The sequence below is a fragment of the Podarcis bocagei genome (genome assembly GCF_964188305.1).
Source record: "Podarcis bocagei genome assembly, chromosome: Z".
Lineage (NCBI taxonomy): Eukaryota > Metazoa > Chordata > Lepidosauria > Squamata > Lacertidae > Podarcis > Podarcis bocagei.
In genome coordinates, this window is record NC_138140.1 from 18,816,391 (window position 1) to 18,839,557 (window position 23,167).

Here is a 23,167-nt window from a genome sequence, read left to right on the forward strand (position 1 = left end):
CTACATGTCCCTATGCATAGTTCTCTCGCTTGATGCCTCCTGTTTCCTTTTTTTCTCTTTCAGCTCAATTCTCCAATGAACCCTGTCAGCAGCACAGAAGATATCAAGCCTCCGTTGGGAATCAACGGGGTCCTCAAAGTTCCAGTGCACCCATCATCTGCCATGGCCTCCTTCACCAAGCACATATGTGCCATTTGTGGAGACAGATCTTCAGGTAGCGCCAATGTTTTCAAACACCCTCCAGGGGGAGGCAGGATATGTGGGGCAGCAATGAGTGTTAGCTTGGGAGTTGCTCTATGCTAAGAAAGATCAGAACTAATTTACACCAAATTAGGGATTAATTTGTACTTATTTGTTTCACAAAATTTATACACTGCTTGATTGCAGTATGCAAAAAGATGAAACGATAAAATTGTCCCTAAGTAGAATTGATAATCATTTAAGAAATTTGAAAGGTTGAAATAACAATTATAAATATATAATATATAAGTTATAAATAACAAACTCAAATGGGATTTTAGCAAGCCCCGAAAAGAGTACTGTGAAGGCCCCTGCCTTCACTTAAGAGGCAAAGGGTTAAAAGTTTAGGTGCTGTCACACAAACAAAAAAATCCATTTCTTACAACGTGGAATAGGTGATCTTGTAGGTAAACTGGCCCAAAATTCTTAAGGGCTTTTTAAACACTAATTGTATCACCTTAGCTTATCTTTCTTCCCCGCCTCTGGATAAATTTGAAACAAGCCAAGCTTCTAGTCTTGCCTTGGTAATGGACTGGGTGAGAGCCAACAAACGGAAGCTCAATCCTGATAAGACAGAGGCACTGCTAGGGGGTGGTTTCCTGTACCGGATGGCTGGGAGGTTGCCTGCTTTTAATGGGGTTACTCCCTTTGAAGGAGCGGGCATGTAGCTTGTGGGTACTGCTGGATCTTTTGCTGTCGCTTGAGGCTCAGGTGGCCTAAGTGGTACAGAATGCCTTCCATCAGCTTCAGCTGGTGGCCCAGCTGTGGCCATATGCTACGTTAACCTCCAGGTTAGACTAATGCAATGTGTTATACATGGGGCTGCCTCTGAAGATGGTTTGGAAACTTCAGCTAGTGCAGAATTCAGTAGCCAGGTTGCTCACCAGGGCAAGATGGCTTGAACGTATTATGCCAATCCTGGCTGACTGCAATGGTTGCCAATTAGTTTCTGGGCCCAATTCAAAGTACTGGGTTTGACTTATAAATCCTTAAATGGCTCAATACTTCAAGGACTGCCTCTCCCCATATGAACCAACCCAGACTCTGTAATCACTACTACTTTGTGTGTCTCCTCCATGAGAGATCTGGGGGGTGGCAGCCTGAGAACCGGCCTTTTCTGTGGTGTCTCCCCATTTGTGGGATGCTCCCCCAGGGAGGCTCGCCTTTGTTGCCTATATTTAGGTGCCAGGCAAAAATATTCCTCTTCTCCCAGGCCTTTGGATAATTAAACAATCTATGGCCTTTTAACCTGTGGGGGGCTATTGTTTTTGCTTGTTGCTATGTTATGTATTTCTGTGTTTTTATACTGTAAAGCATCCTGTGATCCTCTGTTGAAGGGTGGTATATAAATTTAATAGATAAAAATATTCTCTAACCTTCCTGCAATCAATGACATACCTGAATCCTATACCCCTCCTGAGCCTGGAAAAGCCCATAGAGCTAAAAGAGAAAATGGGATAGAGCGGCACTCTTGCAACTTCCTCCTTCAGCTCTATGGGTTTTTAAACTATGCGCACGACCTCACGACCAAGTTAGCCTCATTATCACCGTATTGTTGCTCTTTCTCTGTCCCCGCACCCAGGTAAACATTACGGGGTGTACAGTTGTGAGGGCTGCAAAGGCTTCTTCAAGAGGACAGTGAGGAAGGACCTGACGTACACCTGCCGGGACAATAAGGACTGCTTAATCGACAAGCGGCAGCGGAACCGGTGTCAGTACTGCCGGTACCAAAAGTGTCTTGCGATGGGCATGAAGCGGGAAGGTAAGGCGAGAAGGCGACTCAAGACTTTGTGAGATCCAAAATTAGGTGGCAGGGTTCTGGGCTGAACTGCTTACGGCAATGCTAGAACCCAGAGGAAGCCAAATATCCAGAAATGCATGACATACGAAAGCAATCACTTCTTCATGCAGTGTATAGTTAAAACTATGGTGTTTGCTCCTACAATACGCAGTGAGGACTAGCAAAATTTTGGATGGCTTTAAAAGAGGATTCGATGAATTCATGTTGGATAAGGTGACCAGTGGCCACTACCCATGGTGGCAATGCTTTACCTCCACAGTTGAAGGCACTAATACTTCTGAATGCCAATGGCTGGAAAACACACTGCGGGGAGAGGGGTTGTTGTAATGCAGGACATTTGGCTTGGTGGGCATTTGATATGGAAGGGGTCTTAGGTTCTCATGTGTTTGTAAGTTGGAGTGTGGTTGTCATTAAAAAAACAAAAATGTTATCACATATATTAATCTTCAATGGCTTTAAATGTGGATCTAATTATCCTGGAGGGCTTTAAAAGAGGATTGGACAAATTCATGGAGGGGAATACTATAGCAGGCTACTAGCCATGATTGTCCATGGTTTGAGGCAGCAGTACTTCTGAATCCCAGTTGCTGGAAGCCACAGGGTGGCAGAAAGCTCTTGTATTTGCGTCCTGCTTGCGGGTTGGTTGCCCATCAGGGCATCTGGTTGGTGACTGTGACGTCTTATGTTCTTAATCCCCCTCCTATTAAATACCTTATTAGGAAGAAAGGTTAGAAAAAACTCCGCTGCAGAATGGAGCTGCAACTTGGGAGTTTTTCTGTAACTTATCAGTGTCTCGTTTTCCGTTGGCCTAAGCTACCCTGCAAGGTTGTTTCAGTGGTCAAGTGAGCCAAGACCAGTGTTAGGAGAAACTCAGATATATAAGCTAATCACCGCATGGAATCTTAAACCAAGGATATGGTCGCCACAATGGAATGTCTAGACGCCATTTTTCTTGAATAGGGCTTCTCTTCTTTTTCTTCCTACTACTACTACTACTACTACTACCACCATTACTAATATTACTACTACTTTCATTTCTGTTATTATTTCTATTTCTATACTGCTTTATATTTTAAAGGAAAAAAATCTCAAAGCGGTTTGCAACACATTAAAACACGGATAAAACAATCCAGAATAAAACCAACCCAAGCTTCAATGAAAATATTTCAGATCCTTCTCTAACTGACATTTTTGTTTTCCCCGTATTTATATCTGCTTAATTTATATAGCTGCCCCATAGCAGAAGTACCCTAGGAAGCCTGTGTGGTGTATTGGTTAGAGTGTTGGACCAAGACCTGGCAGATCAGGGTTCAAATCCCCACTCAGTTATGAAACTCACTGGGTGACCTGGGGCCAATTACAGCTTCTTAACCTACCTAACATGGCTGTTGTAGGGATTAACTGAGGAGGGAGTGAGCCTTGTACTTTTTAGAGAAAAAAGTGAGCTGTAAATGCAATAAATAAGCTCTTGCGCTTTCCCACTTAAGAAAGCTGGAGGGGTCAGCCAGATGGAGACATCAGTCACCAACCCGGCATCCAGAGATCTGCCCGTGGTCTTAATTGGATCCATGCCAGTTGCAAAATGTGCCTGGCACCCGGGGAGTTTCTAACATTGGCCAGGACCATGTCGATCTTAGGCTTGGGATGTGAAGGACAGAGCAAGATAGGGTACACTTGCAGAGCTTTGGTGGGTGATGCTCTCAGCTTCCCTTCACTCTCTCCCCCCCCCCGCCACCTTAGCTAAATACAGGCACTCAAATAACTGTTTCTCCACCTTCCTGCACATCCTGTGTTTCTGCCCTGCCTGCAAGAGGCAAGCTCTCCCGAGCATCCTTCTCTGCATTGCCCTAAGCACCAAGCGAAGCTGTCGTGCTTGATCTGTGGAGTTATTCAAGGACTTGCACGTGCAGCTGCTGGAAATGTCAAACTCTTCTCTCAGGAAGGTGATGGACAGAAGAGTGTTTGGAAGGAAGTGTGGAGGGCCCCAGAAAACAAAACAAGAACATATATGATGGGAGGGTGATGTCAGGTCTTAGGTGGCAAGTCAAATGTGCAACAAGGTTGGCTGTAAGCAGAGCCTTGCCTGGGCCAGACTTAAGAGCCTGCCTAACACAGCATCCTTTCCCCTTCAATTGCCAATCAGAATGCAAGAAGCTGCTTTGTATTGAACCCGATCATTGGTTCATCTAGAACAGTGCTGCCTACACTGACTGGCAGTGGCTCTCCTGGATTTCAGGCAGGGAGTCTCTTTTCCATCCCTACCTGGAGATGCTGCTGGGAATTGATTCTGGGACCATCTGCATGCAAAGCAGATGTTCTTATCCACTGAGCCATGATGCTTTCATTCTATGTCTGCAAAGGCTTTATGATCTGGTTTTCAGAGGTTCTATTTAGATCGGGTGGACAACATCAGGCCTGAGTACCAGACGTGGCCTTGTGGCCCTCTCTTTTCTGGCCCTTGGGACTCTCTCCAAGCCACACACCCTCACTGGCCTTCTGCTGCCCCCTTCTGGGGTGCCTTTGGTGGCTGAAATGTGTCCTTGTGCCAGGAGTATGCCCATTGTTTGCCTGGAAGGAGAAAGATGTACTGTATTTTTTGCTCTATAAGATGCACCTGACCATAAGACGCACCTAGTTTTTAGAGGAGGAAAACAAGAAAAAAATATTCTGAATCTGCGCGGCGCCTCTCCAGCAAAGTGGGAGGAGAAATGGAGGAGGCTCTGTTTCTCCTCCTGCTTCGCTGAAGGGGCGCTGCGCAGCTTTCCCTCTCTGCGCAGCGCTTTTCCAGCGAAGCGAAGTCAGAGCAGCAAGACGGATCACTGCGCAGCGAAAGCAGCGATCCCTCTTGCTCTCCTGGCTTCAGCAATAGCTGCACGGCCTGCATTCGCTCCATAAGATGCACACGCATTTCCCCTCACTTTTTAGGAGGGAAAAAGTGCATCTTATAGAGCGAAAAATACGGTATGTAAAGTGTTGGGGTGGCGAGGGATAGACACTTTTGGCTTTTGCATTGCCATAATGTAGAGTTAACGTCAGAATTGCAGGTGAAAAAGTGAGGAAAGGATGCTTGGTGTTTATAAAATTATGCGTGGCATGGAGGAAGCTTTTCTCCCTCTCTCAGTGTCCAAAGAAAGTGAATGTTTGAAGATTCCAGGGAAATAAATGAACGTACTTCGTTAAACTCCGGAACTGCCACAGGAGGCATTGATGGCTACCAACTTGGATGGCTTTAAAAGAGGCTTAGATTAGATGGGGCATTGGCCTGATCCAGTAGGCACTTCTTGTGTTTTCATGTGTCACTGCTAGGAGGGGTTGTCATGTGGAGCAAAAACAGGATTTATGTTTTGCCTTGTTCTTAAGCCCGTGGGGTAAATGCGTAATTCCTCCCCCCCCCCCAATAGTGATGCTTCAATCTGTGTGGGAGACATGCTGTTGCTCAGTAAGTATGTTCATAGTGGGGAAGCGGGTGTTTGTGAGTGTAGTGCAGTCTGCTTATGCTCAGAAGCACTGTCTTTATTCAGTTGTTGTTGTTTTTGTCTAAGGACGTTGTGTTCTGGAATTTGCTGACAGATAAATGAGTGCAGGCATTCAAGCTTCAAAGATGTTGGTAAACAAGCCTAGGATCATTTGATGAAGGGCAGTACTGTATGTGGATTTCTTAAATAAACAAGTAAATGAAAATCCCACCACATCCTGAAAATTGTATCCCTGCAATTGCAAAATGCATCTACACTTATTATATTCTTAAGGCTGCAGTCATGTATTTACTTAAGAGCAAATCCTATCACATGAAACAGTTGCTTACTTTGCAAGAAGCACACACAGGGTTATGGCATGAACATTTCGCAGAGAAATGTAGAAATGCATGCAGTCAGGAGCAAAAGAAGCAGAGTGAGATGGTGGGCAGATTCATCCCGATGTGAGAAACCCGGATGGCTTTGCCCCACAGTCCTGAAATCTTCCCATTTCCCTGTTGTTGTTTTTTACAGATTGGTTGCACAGAACTAGAATTAGCCTCTTTCCCCTGTTTATCCTGGAATGACTCTCTCTTGGATTTGTGCTCTTGGAAGGAGGCGGTTGCACAATAACCCATCCCTGAGTCTTCTTCCCATTGTTGCTCGCTGGCCTTTAGCAAATGAGTTGGATGCAGGCACAGGGCTGCCCATGGCAGGCAGGCTGGTCTCAGAGGCAGCTGGTCTGGCATCTTGGGTGGAGAGAGGGAGGGAAGAGAAGGGGGCTAAGTGAGCTGACAGCAACCCACGCCAATCTGGTGCCTTCCAGGTGCTCTGGACTGTAACTCCCATCAGCTTCAGCCATCTCAACTGTACAACATGAGGCCATGGTGAACAATTGTGCGTCCATTGTCCACAGCATTATATGACGCCGCTCGCTCTGGCTAGTGGGTTGTGTTGTCCATAATATCCAGTAGGGTGCCGTGTTGGGGAGAGACCCATTGCTGGGCCAGTAAAATACGGTTTTCTGTTACACACACACACACGTATACGGGGCACTGCTGTGTGAAGTGCTTTCCCTCCTCTGTTCAATCTAGGTGCTTCCTTGCTCGCCTGCCTGCCCACTGCTTATCATGCTGCTACCTTTCGGTGACAATGTGAACTGCAGAGCATGACGACATCCTTCCATTTTTATGTATATAGGGAGATAGATCAATATAGATTTAATGTCTGCATTATTTCATTCCTTCTACCCCTCCACTCATGACATACTCTTGTGCATTTTTCATATATAACACATCCTCTTATATGTTTGCGATGCATGCCATCTGACTCAGAAAGAAAGCCTTGTGGAGTGGGGATTTTCTCCCTGAAATAAAATATGCACAGAATCTCTAGTTTTAGGGAGGAGGGTCTGGAGCTCAGAGCTCATTACAGGCACATGCTTGGCATATTGCAGGGTCTGCCTGAGATTCCTTATGTGGTGGGGGATTGGGATAATATGATTTTTTTATGATTGTATTTATTTTATTTATTTATAACGTGCGACCCCCACTGTTTAACCAAAAAAAGGCTCCCAGGATGACTTGCCAAGCTCAGTTTTAAGCATCCAATTTAAAAAGACATAGCATGCAAAGAAAAATGGAATGGGAGGGAAGAGGAAAAAGCAAGCTGAAGTGCAAACTCTTAAAGCTGCTGTTCTTTAAAGTCACATCTGAAGTCTATGGTGGTTCTGGCTGTCTTTTCAGGCACGTGCACACACACACCAGATCCCTAGAAGCAAAGCAGGTGACAACATGTAGGCTAGGAGGACAACTTGCCACACATTTTGTTTATTTATTGCACCTACATCCCAGTTTTTCCTCCAATGAGCTTAAGGTGACCTACATGGTTCTGCCCCTCCTCATGTAATCCCCACAACAGCCCTGCGAATTAGGTCAGGCTGAGAGACAGGGACTAGACCAAGACCACTCAATGAACTGATGAGATTAGCAGTGGGGTCTCCCAGGCCCCAGTCTAACCAGTACACCACACTTTCCTCGTGTACCTTTAATAATGACGACTACCACTGTATTTAAGCATTTCTGTTGATAAAACATACTGAGGCAAAGATTGTCATTAGTGCATGTGGTTGATCTTTTGCAACTGGTTGATCTCAGGATCCCCCAAACTCCACGGAAGTGATGTCCACTTCATTCCAGGAGGTCCTGTCAACTCCTTGAGCTTTTGTAGAAAGGGTGTGTGTCTTGATTCTGCCCAGCAAAGATTCTGGAAGAGGGGGAGAGGGAATGATGCCATAGCAAAGAGGCCTCTGGACCTCAAGCACCATGACCAGGCAGTGTCTACCTACCTTCTCTGAGCTCAATAAGATTATCTGCGGTACATAGCAGCCTTCTCTTTGACACCATTGGAAAATGGTTTGTCTGTTCTAGAAAGCTGTCCATAGGGGCAGAGAATCCAGAGGGAAAATAACAGAGGCTTCTAAATAGCCACACTCCTGGGGTGAGTAAAAACTCATTCTAGGCGTTGTATTTTTATGTTGTGAACCGCCCTGTGAATTTCGAATGAAGGGCGGCACACAAATTAAGCAAACAAATAAAATAAACCCTTTGCAAGCCGGATAAACATTGTCAGGCCCTGACCCCTGTTTTTCTTTTCTTTTCTGTTTTTAATGGATCATTTTTGACAGGTGAAGTGCCATGCTTTGTGGATGGCGCTTTCGGAAAAATAATAATCCAGAATAATACTTTGAATAGTTATAATGTCAAACAGCAGCAGCAAGAGCAGGATCATTTACTACCGCGATGTTTCATTTCAAAATTTTTACTCTATTACAGGGATGGAGCACCATCCATCCCGGCCCACAAGACTCCCTGGAAGGCAGGAAGAACAAGGTATTATTCCCATTTCAATATTTCTAGACCAGCTGTTAAGCAGCAAAAGAGAATGTTTATATATCTGGAGGTGTAAAAATGAAACAAGACCAGAGCTAAACCAGTTCTTCCTGGTTCCGCCAGGCCAGATTCTTCCCCCCCCCCCCCCCATGGAGCTTTTCCCCTTTCCAGTTTTGGAAGCCTGATTAGCTTCAGATGCATAGAATCATAGAATTGTAGTGTTGGAAGGGACCTCCAGGGTCATCTAGTCCAACCCCCTGCAATGCAGAAATCTTAACTAAAGCATACAGGACAGTTGGCCACCCAGCCTCTGCTTAAAAACTGCTACCACCTCCTGCAGGAGATCGTTCCACTGTCAAACAACTCTTACTGCTTAGTCAGAATCTCCTTTCTTGTAACTTGAATCCATTGGTTGGGTTGTCCCTTCTGGAGCATTAGAAAACAATCTTTCTCCATCCTCCATATGACAGCCCTTTTAGATATTTGAAGATGGCTACTGTATTACCTCTCGGGTACAATTTTTGTTTTGTTTTGTTTATTTAAAGTAAATGAATTCAGATTAAATGCCTCCCAATTGGACCAAGGAATCCTGACCTACCAGAGGTGGCCCAGAGGGAATCTGGAATTGTAGGGTTTAACTGATAAGTACAGAGTATTAGGATGAGAAGGAATCCCTTCAAAGAGGAGGTGTCTCCTCTGATTTTGGAGGAAGCGTTATTTAAAAAGGTAAAGGGACCCCTGACCATTAGGTCCAGTCGTGGCCGACTCTGGGGTTGCGGCGCTCATCTCGCTTTATTGGCTGAGGGAGCCGGCGTACAGCTTCTGGGTCATGTGGCCAGTATGACTTCTGGTAACCAGAGCAGTGCACGGAAACACCTTTTACCTTCCCGCCGGAGTGGTACCTATTTATGTATTTGCACTTTGACGTGCTTTCGAACTGCTAGGTTGGCAGGAGCAGGGACCAAGCAATGGGAGCTCACCCCGTCATGGGGATTCGAACCGCCGATCTTCTGATCGGCAAGTCAAGGGTTATGTACTTGTTCATTATTTAAAAAAAATAAATCTGTAACACTCTTCAGTCAAAAAAAATTAAAAATTAAAAAGTGGCTTACAAATCACTACAGACGAACGAAGCAGACCCCCAGCACCAGGACTGCAATCTGAAAAGATATGGCACAAAAGGAAAACATATGGAGTGGGAGGAGGAAATAAGCAAGCTCTGTCACAAGTCCTTTACCCCTCTTTTCCTGCATTATTTCACTGTGCATTTGCGGCGTTGAAAAGAAATTGCAAAGCAACACGTGCATATTTTTGTCCCATCATGCAAGCATACCCAAAATAACTTTGTAGAGTAACCTTACCGCTTGGTGGTACATCCCTGTCATTTATTATTATTATTATTATTTTGCTGCTTATGAGTGCCGCCTTAATTAAAGGGCTATGTACAGATCATATGCATTGCCTGGAGGGTGCTAATGTAGTGCCATCACGGTGCCTTCGAGAAGCTTCGAACTACTGTTGTCCCCAACTATTGGCGGCAATGACAAGTAGCCGCTGATCGCTGTATCCTCCATGAATTTGCCTTTCAGCGCCATCCAGAGCGGATGGCCATCCTTTATGCCATATGGTAGTAGACGCCATAGTTTATAATTCCGTGCTGCATGAAGAAGGACTTTCCTTTTCTCTGTCTTGAGTCTTCCAACATTCAGCCTCACTGGATGCCTAGGAGTTATGGGAGAGGGAGAATAAAAAAAATCTCTCTAGCCACTTTCTCGACATCAAGGATTCTTTGGACTGCTGTCGCCCCTGACTCTTGGAGGTAACGATGGGTGGATACAATGGGTGGTGGTAGTTATAAGATGGAAAGGTGCCTCTGAAGGATAGCCCTCTGGTGGAAGGGCTCTGGCGATCGGAAATCATGGAAGCATTTTTCTATACGCAGTGGCGTAGCGTGGGTTGTCAGCACCCGGGGCAAGGCAAGTAATTTGCGCCCCCTAACCCGTGGATTTGCGCCCCCTAACCCTAACCCCCAGATGGTGTGGCCGGCCCCCCTGCACCCCCCACGCTACGCCACTGTCTATATGTAGAAGCCAAGCTTTGGTTGGGAAGGAGTGACAGACAGGAGTCAGGAACATCTGGGGGCAGTGCCATTTGCAGAGAGAACTTTGAGGGGTGAAAGGCAAGTTTCTTTTGTAACTCTGAAGGGTCAATGCTGTTCCTCCCCACCTCCCCACTTTCCAGGTTTTGCAAGTGGCATTTGAAGAAAAAAGAAGCGGATTGCTTACTTATTTCCTAAAATGTATACTTCTTTGATTGCAGCAGCAGCAACAACAACAACCCTCAACATGGTTCACAAGAAGAATAAAACAGTCAAAAATTTTTTTTTGGGGGGGGAGAATAGTTCAAAAAATTAAAACTAGCAGTAGACTAAAACACAGCCAGATATCTGGACGCACCTGTCTAAATCAGAATGTTTTTAGCAGGTGCTGGAAAGAATACAGTGAAGGCACCTGCCTGAGGTCAAAGAATCAGGGAGTTCCAAAGTGTATAGGTGCTGCCACACTAAAATATCAAGTTCTTAAAGATGCAGAATGTGTATTCTGCGGTGCCTGTTAGTTCAAGTTCCACCAATTGCATTGTTCCAACCTGGTGTCCTAAGACCTATCTAAAATTTTATTTATTTACTGCATTTATAACCCACCTTTTCCTCCAAGGCGCTCCAGGGTGGTGCACCTGGTTCTTGCCCTTTCCTCAATCCTCACAACAACCCTGTGAGGTAGGAGAGGCAGTAAATGGCCCAAGGTCACTCAGTGAGTATTTTGGCCAAGCGGGGATTTGAACCCTGGTCTCTCCCAGGTCCTAGCCTGACACTGTCACCACTGTACCACTCTGGTTCTCCAGTTTGCATATGGTAGAAAGGAAGAATAATATATTGATAAAATGCATATGGTGTTAAGCTGAGCATGAGGGGAGTCCAACAACATATGAAAGGCATCATGTTGGAGAAAATTTTCCTAGAGCTTAGGCCTCATGGTCTTACCAAGCTGGAGGACTTCCCGAACCCATCTCACTTCTGTCAGCGATTGTGCTGCAATTGGTGCAGAATGCTCCAGTGCAATTGCTAGTAGCAATTGCTGACAGGAGTGAGACCCTGTCAGCATATAACACCTGTTTTCAGAGATCTGCACTGGTTGCCGATTTGCTACTGGGCCAACTTCAAGGTGTTACTTTTAGTAGATGAAGTCCCTGACAACTTGGGATCAGTATAACTGCAAGATCGCAGAACTGGCACTGTTACAGGTGTCAAATGAGACCCATTCCACATTTGTAATACAGTGGTACCTCGGGTTAAGTACTTAATTCGTTCCAGAGGTCCGTTCTTAACCTGAAACTGTTCTTAACCTGAAGCACCACTTTAGCTAATAGGGGCTTCTGCTGTCGCCGCGCCACCAGAGCACGATTTCTGTTCTTATCCTGAAGCAAAGTTCTTAACCTGAAGCATTATTTCTGGGTTAGCGGAGTCTATAACCTGAAGCATATGTAACCCAAGGTACCACTGTAACTCCATGTTTTAGTGTGGTGGCAGTTGTACTCTGAAACTCCCTGCCTCTTGACTCCACCAGCCAGGCAACCTTTGTTGTATTCAGGGCCTGCTAAAAACATATTCTTTTAGGCAAGCCTACCTAGATAATTGGAAAATTGATGCCAGTTTTAATCTGTTCTTAGTTTATTGTTGTTTTAATTCTTCAAAAGTCTTAAAATGCCATAATTGTTGATCGTTTTATTGTTTTGTAAACTGCTTTGAGGGATTTTTGATTTTTTTTTTAGTGCATAAACTTTATGACATGAATAAGTAATAAAGAAACGAACAAATGCCTTTCTTGCTAGACTCCGCCCACTGATCCATTTTCCTCTATATTTTTTCTTCTTTTTTCCCTTTGTTGGCTCCCCCCCCCCCGGCAGCTGTCCAAGAGGAGAGGCAGCGTGGGAAGGACCGCAATGAGAATGAGGTTGAATCCACGAGCAGCGCTAATGAGGACATGCCCGTGGAGAAGATTCTAGAAGCCGAACTTGCCGTTGAGCCAAAGACAGAGACATACATTGAGGCGAACATGGGCTTGAACCCCAATTCGGTAAGGAAAAGCACACCCCCATTACTCTTTTCTTCTAGGCAAACTTTTCAAAAATGCAGTTAAGTCACCTTAAATCTGGTGTGGGGAATCTTTGGCCCTCCAGATGTTCATAGAATTGTAGAGTTGGCAGGGACCCAAAGGGTCATGTATTCCAACCCCCCTGCAATGGACCAATCACAGTTGATCTACAGCTCCCATCAGGCCCCAGCAAGCATGGCTGATGGCTAGGGATGATGGGAGTTGTGCTTCTGGAATATCTGGAGGGCCACAAATGCTCCAACAGATACCAAGACTAGAAGATGGCTCCGTTGGGCATGATAGTTATATACAAAGCCAGACTAAGAACATAAGCAGAGACTGCTGGATCAGGCAAAAGGGGGCCCATCTAGTCCAGCCAGCCAGATGCCTGTGGGAAACCAGCAAGCAGGATTTGAGTGCAAGAACAGCTCTTCCCCCTCCTATAGTTTCTAGCAACTGGTATTCAGAAACATTGCTACTGTGGAGGCAGAGCACAGCCAACATGGCCAGAAGCCATTGAGAGCCCTACCAGCCTCCATGGTCACCAGACACCTCAAACATCCCATTTGCAGCCCTTGTGAACCTTGATGAGTTGGGGTTCCTAATCCCCTGGAAAGTCTCTGAATGAAAAGAGAGCCCACACAGCTCATGTTTCCTTGAAAGGAGATGAGGAAAGCCAGTCTTTGGTTACCCCCAGCACCTGGGAGGCAGCAGTTATCAAGATTAAAAATACTTAGGGGAGGGGATGTAATGAGCATCACCGCAAGCTTGTGGAGAGGGGTCTGGGGAGGCAAAATAAATAGCTGCTTCTGGTCCCAGCCTGCTTTTAGCAAATTGAATATGGCTTCCTGCATAATTCAGCATGTGTGGTCACAGTCTACGAAGATGCAGGCAGCATCTGTAAGTGGGGGTAGGTACCTAGGAGCGCCTCTTGTTGCAGATCAGTGCTTGTGCGCGAGGAAGATCAAATGCCTGGGTGGGGGAGAAATATCTCTTCCTTCCACCACCACCAGGATTACCACAACCTGGGGGGGGGGGATAGGGAGGGTTTTGAGGAGCAAAGAACGGAACACATGAATACAGTTATATGACATATGTTACCTAACAACCCCCACCAGCTCCCTAAACAGATATCAGGTTGTCCATTGATATGAATGATTCTTCCAGCTTACCAATGCCAGGATGCTAGTGTTTTTTGAACGGCCGCTGACAAATACTTAATTATCACTTTGCTTTTATTGCTGATGTTTTTATTCTATTTATTGCACTTTTATCCCAACTTTCCCCACAAGGAGCTCAAGGTGAGGTGTACACAGTTCTCCCCATTTAATCCCCACAACAGCCCTGTGAGGTGGGTTAGGCTGAGAGGCAGCAGCTGCCCCCGAGGTCACACGCAGTGAGCTTCGCAGCCAAAGGGGGGTTTGAACTTCACCAAGCTATCAAATGTCCAGCATATAATGTCCCCAGGGGGCAGTACAAAACAAACTGTTTTGTACTGTTTGTTTTTAATCCATCACAGATGGTCATTTCCAGGAAAGAAATAGATATAGTCCAAGCCACAATGTTTAGGACAGCCATTTCCATTTTGCATTGGAAAGTTTAAGAGGGAGAAAACTGATTTATTTATTTTTTATGTAAGGTGGAAAAGTGGGCATATGGCGTGTCCTTGAAATTATTGAAGGTCTTTGCTCACCTTTGCATCTGAGCACAGTGCAGGTCATGCAAACCTCTCCATTCAGTTTGTGTCGCCTGTTGCTTGTGGGCCTCCCTGGACACCCTGCCCCCATTCTCACCAGGAGATCCCGAGCCTTGGATTCCTTCGGTTTATACATAGCCCCAGATGGGATCCTGGCTACTGAAAAATGATCCTTGTAACAGAAACCACCACCCCCCCTTTGGCAGGCATTTGCAAAGGAGGGTTTTGGGGTCACTGCATTCCTTCTGGGTGTCGCCCCAGAGTTCCTTTTCCAGAGGGATCATTTGCCAGGGATGTCCTTTCACCTTGTCTGCATCATTCCCACTTCATGGAAGGGGGTGGGGAGGAGAAAGGCTGTAGCCAAGTGGCAGAGCACTTGCTTGGCATGCAGAAGGCCCCTATTTCAATCCTCTGGCATCTCCAGGTCGGGCTGGAAAGAAAAGCCCTGTACTTTAAACCCTGGAGAGCTTCTGCCAGTTGACAATACTGAGCTAGACGGTTTGGGGTTTCAGGCAGGCCCAGCCCTGATTGAAGATGCCAGGGACTGAACCTAGGAACATAAGAAGCTTCCTTGTACCAAATCAGAAAATGGTCCACCTAGCAGAGTGTTGTCAACACTGACTGGCAGCAGCTGTCTAGGATATCAGCCAAGGGAGCTCTTGAAGGTTTCTGATGGGGAAACATTCCTTGCCCTAATCAGAGATGCCAGCAGGTATCAAGCATGACACCTTTTGCACGCAAGGCAGATGCTCTAACCACTGAGCTGCAGCCCTTACCACAGTCTGCCCTTCTTTTCCATTCCTTTGTCCCACTCTTGACGCCTCACAGCTTCTCTGTTCTTTGCAGCCCAATGACCCGGTCACCAACATCTGCCAAGCGGCAGACAAGCAACTTTTTACATTGGTGGAATGGGCCAAAAGGATCCCACACTTCTCAGAACTGCCGCTAGATGACCAAGTGATCTTGCTCAGGGCTGGTGAGTACAAGGCACCCTTTAATGGGGAGGGGGTGGTGCAGAAGGAGCAGGGCAACCCACTGCTTTAAATAAATGGTTCTGAAAGTGGGCGAGAGAGCCCCCTCATGGGACGCTAAGAGGCAAGTAGGTGGCGGGGGTGTTGTGATGATTTAAGACCCCCGCTAATTGACTTTCAACCATGTGGAAGAATCAAAGCCTGTTTCAGATTATGTAAAGAAATACTACAGGTGTTATGAATTCGTGAGCAGGATTTGAATTATGAGCAATAGAAGGAATTAGAGATTACTGTATTGTTGGTATAAGAGAGAGAATATAGGGTGCAGCAAGGGGGAGAAATTTTAAAAAGCACCATGGAAAACGGGGTGGGAATTCAACAAAAGAAAAGTAAAAAAAAATATTATGCATCAGAGTGCATGTGTGATTTTTTTTGGAAATTTAACAAAATGTAACTGTTTTAAAAATGACTTTCAACCAGATATTGGGGAGGTGGTATCTAATTATCAGTATCAGGCGCACCTTTCACATTAAGACTTTACCACCAATGGTGAAGGAGTTACTAAATGGGGCATCTAAGATTTTTGCTAAATGACTGTCAAACTTTGAAAAGCTGGTACCATTGGATCAAGTCCATCAGTTTTGTTGAATTCATTCAGCTAAATAGTTTTAATTGGATTTTGAACAAATTTGCAACTGGTTAATATGGTTTTGAATTTTTTTGTGTTATAATCCTGCAAACCACTCTTCTGAATAATGCTTTTTGCAGGGTAAAGTTTTTGCAGGGAAATGAGTTTCTGGATCCAAGGTACCAGTGACCTGAAAAAGTTTGGGAACCACTGCTCTAAAGCCACCAGTGTTGTGTCTTGCAGGTCATTTGTAAGATTCATGGTGCATTTTCTGCCTCTGTTTTCTAAGAAAATTCCATCCTGCCTGCAGCTCAAGTACCTCAAGGTGGCAAATGCATCAACATGTTTGCTTCCTTATTGCCCCATCCTTCAGCGAAAGGTGCCAGGGTGGATTACAGCATTTAAAACAATATTAAAAAAACCAGAAAAAATTATTTATAAAAGTTAAAGACAGGCTCCAGCAGTTTGAGCGGACGAGACCAATAGTGGTTCCAACAGTCAACCAACAAACAACCAAGGTGGTTTCTACATGTGCTCTAGAGGGAAGTGAGTGGCAGATGGGGCTTCCCAACCTGGGAAGGGAGCCCATCTTGGAGTGGGTAAACTCCACGGCTTGGTGGGGCGTTTTTGGGAAATGTAAACCGTACACGTCTGGAGTGGAGTCCCTAAAGTGGTTGCATTGCACCTTGTACGCCTCCTTTGGGCATCTCCTGCAGCCAAGTTGGTGCCAACTGTATTGCTCTGCTTTCCTTTGAACCACAGCAGTGAGACTGAGAGTGGGGTCATGTCATGTGGGCAGCCCAGGACCTCCATACACACTGCCCAGGCTTGTGCCCCGGAGAGGCCACTTCAGTGCTGCTAATGCAGCAGTTTGACTTCACCGCTGGAGGCATACTCCATTGTCTCTTGACCCAACCCTACCATGCTGCCATCTCATAAAATATCAGCAGTATGTATGCAATGAAACACTATTTAAAAACATTACTAATAAAATATTATTAGGACTGGCTAATCAGGCTCCTGGCCAAGAATCCCGGGAACTGCAGTTTGTGAAGGTTGCTGAGAGTTCTTCCCAGAGCTACAGTTCCCAGAGTTCCCTGCAAAGAGGGATGGGTTGTTTGAAGCAGTATCATAATACTTTAAAAGATATCAATATTTAAAATACATTTAAAAGAATCAGTTGTAGAGGGCCACCTAGTCTAACCCCCTGCATTGCAGGATTTACAGCTAAAGAATTTCTGAGAGATTGCCAGCATGTGCTTTGAAAGCGTCCCAAGTTATCCTTGGAGCACCATTCCATCTGTTTGGGTCTTCTCTCAGTAAGGCTAACGTTGCATACGATCCCATGTTGTGTAACATGCATCTCTATACAGTGGACGCTCAGGTTGCAAACGTGATCCGTGCAGGATGCGCATTTGCAACCCCCAGTGTCCGAAACCCACAGCGGCGCATCTGCGCATGCACAGGTTGCGATTCAGTGCTTCTGCACATGCGCAAAGCGCAATTTAGCACTTCTGCGCATGCACAATCACCAAAACCTGGAAATAACCCGTTCTGGTACTACCAGGTTTCGGCGGTCCATAACCTGAAAAAACGTAACCCGAGGTATGACTGTATACACAGAGCAGCAGGACAAACACAGTTCAGGGAGTTCGGTCTATTTAACATGGGGAAGAGGAGAATGAGAGGAGATATGATAGCCGTCTTCAAATATCTAAAGGGCTGTCACATGGAAAATGGAGCAAGCTTGTTTTCAGCTTCTCCAAAGGGCAGAACTCGAACCAATGGATTCAAATTGCAAGAAAGGAGATTCCGACTAAACAACAGGAAGAACTTTCTGACAGTAAGAGCTGTTAGACTCTGGAACGGACTCCCTCGGAAGGTGGTGGGCTCTCTTTCATTGGTGGTTTTTAAGCAGAGTCTGGGTGGTCATCTGCCCTGAATGCTTTAGTTGAAATTCTTGCATTGCAGGGAAATGGACTACATGACCCTTGGGATCATTTCCAACCCCATGAGTCTTGATTTTTTTTGGTCCAGAATCCCTTGCAACACAGAGATCCCCTAACCTTTAGTGGCCACCCAGCTTGTCGAGAAGGGAAGCATTTCATTACGGACTTGCTTGATCACCAGAGTGGGAGTGGTGTACCACTGGAGGCAAAATGCTGACTTGGCGAGCTGGCGTGAGCTCGTCAGTTGCACCCAAGTGGAACCTGCCAGTGTCTTTATCAGGAAAGGCCTCAGCTGACCCCCTCAAAGTCTTTCAAACAAATGGCTTTATGTATTATTGAGTTGCCTGCGGAGAGCACCTGCCCATGAAATATTGAAGTGTTAAAACCTAGCTAAAAGAGGTGGCTGGTGTCACGTGTGCCTCTAGCACGAACGGAATTCAGTATGGTTCATGGCTTCAGGGGGCACCCCCTGTGATAGCTGCACGGAGGGCAAAGCCCTGATCTAGGCCACATTCACGCCATACGTTTGAAGCACTAAGATACAGGTAATTTGCAACTCACGCTCATTTAACTTGTGTGCATTCGGCTTTACTCACCTGGCAAAAAAGTAAAAAGTATTAATAATAGAAAGGGGGCACCCGATGTGTTTTGATTATACAGTGGAACCTCGGGTTGCAGACGTAATCCGTGACGGAGGCACGTCCACAACCCACAGTGTTCGCATCCTGAAGCACCGCATCTGCGCAGGTGCGATTTGGCGCTTCTGCACATGTGCGAAGCATGATTTATCTCTTCTGCGCATGCACGAGCGGTGAAACCCAGAAGTAACCTGTTCCAGTACTTCTGGGTTTCCCACGGTCTGCAGCCTGAAAACACGTAACCTGAAGCGTCCGTAACATGAAGTATGACTGTATGTGATTTTGGCGTTACATGCCTGTACCACTTCCAACAGGCGGATAGGGCTCTGTTAATAACTCTCTGTGCTCTTAAGAAACTGCAGCTTCCAGAAATTTTGGGGGGAAGCCATTTAAAGTAGTATCAAAGTTCTTTAAATGTATGGTGTTGATGTGGCCTTAAAAGCACAATGGGACAATAACTAGCGAGGTTTTGAGAGATGTTTATTCTTCCTGGTCAACATCTATTTGTTTTCCAGAAATCAGTAGGATAGCATTAATTCATCCATAAGAATCAAGAGGAGTTTTGTTAAAATTTTAATTGTTTTAAATTCTCCTGTAAAACCATCTCATCCTGGAGCCATATTGCAGGTGTTGGGAATCTTTTACCCTCCAGATATCTCAATGCCCATCATCATCCCTGGTCATGCTTGCTAGGCCTAATGGGATTTGTAGTTCAGCAAAAGTTCTACACACCTGTCATAATGGGTTGCATTTAATGTTAGTCATAGTCAGAGCAGATCCACTGAAATTAATGGACAAGGCTACCTTGGGTCCATGGATTTCAGTGGTCTGCTCTGATTAGGACTAACGCTTGGATACAGCCTCATAGTTTTTAAGTTGTCTGGTGGACTCTCCTTCTTTGGAGGTTTTTAAGCAGAGGTTGGATGGACACCTGCTAGGGATTCTTTATTTGGGATTCCTGCACTACAGCAGGTTGGACCTTTGGGGATCCCTTCCAACTCTGCAATTCTGTTATTCTAAGCATCACCACTTTACTCAGATTTTTTCTCTAAAAAGAAGCCGAAAGATTTTTAGACAAAGTTTTATCTTGTGATCTGTTCTAGTAGACTTCACAGCCCCCTCTCCATTTATTTCACTGCAGGTTGGAATGAGTTGCTCATTGCCTCCTTCTCACACCGGTCCATAGCTGTGAAAGATGGGATCCTCCTTGCCACAGGTCTCCACGTCCATCGGAACAGTGCTCACAGTGCAGGCGTTGGTGCCATCTTTGACAGGTCAGAGAAACTGTTTGGAGATCAAGAAGGGTGAGGATTCGGGGCCATGGGGGGTGGGGAAGGTGAATAAGGGATTGCAGCTTCAGTTCTGATTACTTCACTCTTCGTTTCTCCCCACCCCCAAATTGAACCAATTGCTCTTCAAACCAAAACCAAGCTAGGGTTGCTGGCTTGTATCCAGATTAGTGTTAAGTCCTGTGTTCTGTTAGAGCAAGGATTTCTGCTAGTGCAATAGAAATTCTAAGTCTGTTCTGGGGTTCTCCCAACCTCCCAGAGCAGAACTACATGCAGGGAGAGGGAATTGGGTGGGGGGGGGGTGCATGCAGGGAGAGGAGTGGGAGGGAAAGTTCTGTTGTGCAAGTGCCAATCTTAAGTGAACAAGATTGTTGGATGCTGTGCTGTGTTTAAGACGAATATTATTTTAAGAGAAATTGTATGCCACTTCCTCAACAGGAAGCCTCTAAGCGGTTTGCAAAAGGACAGAATTTGAAGGATTTGTAAACCGCCACCATTTGAAAATATTATACAAAGAAAGGAAACATTGGGTCCGTCTTTAAAACTAGCATGAACAATAGCCAACAATGTAACCCTGAAGATGCCTGGCTGACTGGGGAAAGTAAACTCTCAAGGAGGCACCTGAAAGAAAATATTGTTGGCCCCATCCTAATTTCCAAGGGAACATTTTCCAAAGTGATGCCACACTGAAAGCTCTGCCTTGAGTGTGCACTGAATTCGGGGTGTGTGGCACCCGTAAGAGGGTCTCCTGCTTGATGACCTAACTGTCTGAGCAGGTTGATCTGAGTAAACAGCAGGCTTGAAAATACAAGCGTTTCAAGTCATGCCATTGACCATTGAAAGGGAGAATCTGAAGAGACTAGTCAAAGGAAGACTGAGCTAGACTTGGCTTAAAATGCCAAAATTTCAAGGGGGTTGCTGAAAGCAAATAGATGAACACATGCTCAGAAGTCTTTAAAGTGACTGTATTATTATTATTATTATTTATTATTTGCAGAGTATTGACAGAACTCGTATCAAAAATGAGAGATATGCAGATGGATAAAACAGAACTGGGGTGTCTCCGAGCCATTGTCCTCTTCAACCCTGGTAGGTTCGGTTGTCCTTGCAGGATAGGGGACCCCTTTTCAATTGAGGTTTCCACTCTGAGTTAGAAGGAGGCTTCGTTTTCATGGGCCACAGGCCGCCCGACTTATCTCAGGGTTGAGGGGGGGGACCCAGAGCAGGGCCTCTGAAGCCACATCTAAGTGAACAGACTAGCTCCTAGGAGAGAGCATGAAGGAATACCCAGCGACCAGGTGCCACAAACCATTGGGGATGCTGACCCCCAAAGAGGAGTGATGGCCCAAGCAAGGAGAGTCAGCGCGGTGTAGTGGTTAGAGTATTGGACTAGATCCTGGGAGACCAGGGTTTGAATCCCCACTCAGCCATGAAGCTTCCTGGGTGACCTTGGGCCAGTCATGCACTCTCAGCCTACCCTAAATCATTGTTGTGGGTCGTTGTGTGGATAACATGGGGAGGAGGAGAATTATGTATGCCACCTTGGGCTTCTTAGAGGAAAGATGGGATATAAATGTAATAACATTACAAAAAAATTAAAAAGGAGTAGCTAGCTATTCCTGGTTCCGCAGGCAGAGGCCACGGTCATGGTCATCACCTCGGAAGGAGATGAAAGAGTGAGTTCAGGGCTACGGATTGTGTTCCTGGAGCTGGGCCAAATATCCAGGTTGCCATAGCAAGGTTCCAGAGCAAGCAGCTGAGTTTTACAGCAGGGTGAGGTGGTTGTTGATTGGCAGGGGGAATCCACCTGCTGAGTGCTGCCCTGACCAGCGAAATCCTTTGCAATCATGGGGGTTCCAGCTGTGCAGATCTCTCCTCTGGGCTCTCCTGAGCCCCCAAGGAATCTGTGGACCAGCCATGAGAGTTCTGGTATCAGAAGTCTCCCCTCAGGGCTCCAGGGACAGGTAGGCTGCTCTGGAGGGGAACCAAATCTGAGTTTAAGAATGCTGATATGGTTCCTCTCTTGAATGCAGTCTGAACACACTGCTTGCTCACTCCTCAGCAAAGGCACTTGAATAAAGGAGAGACAAGATATATTGGTAACACTTTATTGAGGGGGAAACCAGGGTTTTTTCCAGCACCTCTCAGGTGGGCACCATTGCCATTATAAGAGAACAAAGGAGGCGTTCATGGTGAGTTCCGTCACCTCTTTTTCTGGAAAAACAGCTCTGCGGAAAACTAACAAAAAGTACTGTATCATTTCAGGAGAAAGGAACAGAGAGGTTTTGTCTTTCTTAGTTCAGTCCTTGTACCTGACAGGGAGATGTTCAACCAAACATACAGAAGAAAAACTCCCTCAGAACTACGCAGCCAATCAGGGTACACTGTGCCCAGCCTGGTTGCTAAGCAACACCGCCTCCCATCCCCATTGGCTATGATAATTATCTAAAGACTACAGGGCGGTTCACAACATAGCTGATTTTAACATGAGCAAAGTTAAGGCTTCAGTTGCAAACTGAATGATCCCTGCTGTTGCACTTCCACCAGTGCTGAGCAGGCAAAGTCAAGAAATGTTGACTTGCCGAGGGAAAAACGTTGGTGTTACAACCATCTTTGGAATGTCACCAACATGTTGCTCCTCAGGCCCTCTTAAACCTCCTGTGGCACAATAGGTCCGTATGATGCGCTGTTAACCAGAAGGTTGGTGGTTCAAGCCCACCCAGGGGTGGCTGTGAGCAGGATTCCTGCAGGGGGTTGGATTAGATGATCCTTGTGGGTCCCTCCTGACCCCATCATTCTTTGATTCCTGTGAAGGATGTAGGCTCAGTAGGGCACTTCCTTTCAAGACCAGAACACTCACTGGGTTAATCAGACTCCCAAACCTGTATGTATTCATAGTAATTGGATTTGCAAAGTTATGAAATCCGCTGAGTGGAGCGGTGCTGCAGGAAATATGCTTTAGGAATAACTTAATCCTCTCAAGCCTGTTTCTGCTTTCCTCCTCCCACTCCCCCTACACAACCTCGAGTTTCAGATTACGACTCTATCCCTGAAATGGATGGTATATCTACTTTCCAAAACCTGTTAAGAACCGAGTTGGTCTTCAGAGCTGAATTCACCTGCTGATTACAAAAAGAAAGTGTCTCCCTTAAAACATGTCCTCAGGAAAGCCTTTCCCCAGCTTTAAAATATCCCCTCACTCCTTAAGATGTGCATGCCTCCAGTCCTCAAGATACGCCTTTTCTCAGCTTTAAAATGTGTGTTCTTCTAGTCCTCTGCCTTTGCCCAGATTTCAAGGCCTTTCATCTGTCCCACTACAGACTCAAAAGGGCTTTCCAATCCTGCTGAAGTCGAGGCCCTGCGTGAGAAAGTGTATGCGTCACTTGAGGCCTACTGTAAACAGAAATACCCTGACCAGCCCGGGAGGTGAGTCTTTGAATCTGTGCCTGTCTGAAATC

The 23,167-nt window shown here is 45.8% G+C and overlaps 1 protein-coding gene across 7 annotated transcripts in view; it reads left to right on the plus strand.

Annotated features, from left to right (window-relative positions):
- The window catches only part of RXRA (retinoid X receptor alpha), a 128,247-nt gene that overhangs the window by 97,570 nt on the left and 7,510 nt on the right, over positions 1-23,167 (plus strand). For 4 of the 7 annotated variants that reach the window (XM_081178786.1, XM_081178787.1, XM_081178789.1 and 1 more), the window contains 8 exons: positions 64-214; positions 1,823-2,002; positions 8,331-8,387; positions 12,351-12,520; positions 15,081-15,210; positions 19,562-19,694; positions 20,707-20,798; positions 23,030-23,135. In XM_081178786.1, the coding sequence (XP_081034912.1) occupies positions 64-214; positions 1,823-2,002; positions 8,331-8,387; positions 12,351-12,520; positions 15,081-15,210; positions 19,562-19,694; positions 20,707-20,798; positions 23,030-23,135 (1,019 nt within the window). The remainder of the gene's footprint in view (positions 1-63; positions 215-1,822; positions 2,003-8,330; positions 8,388-12,350; positions 12,521-15,080; positions 15,211-19,561; positions 19,695-20,706; positions 20,799-23,029; positions 23,136-23,167) is intronic. The other 3 variants (XM_081178788.1, XM_081178791.1, XR_014003921.1) reach the window with 2 other exon arrangements.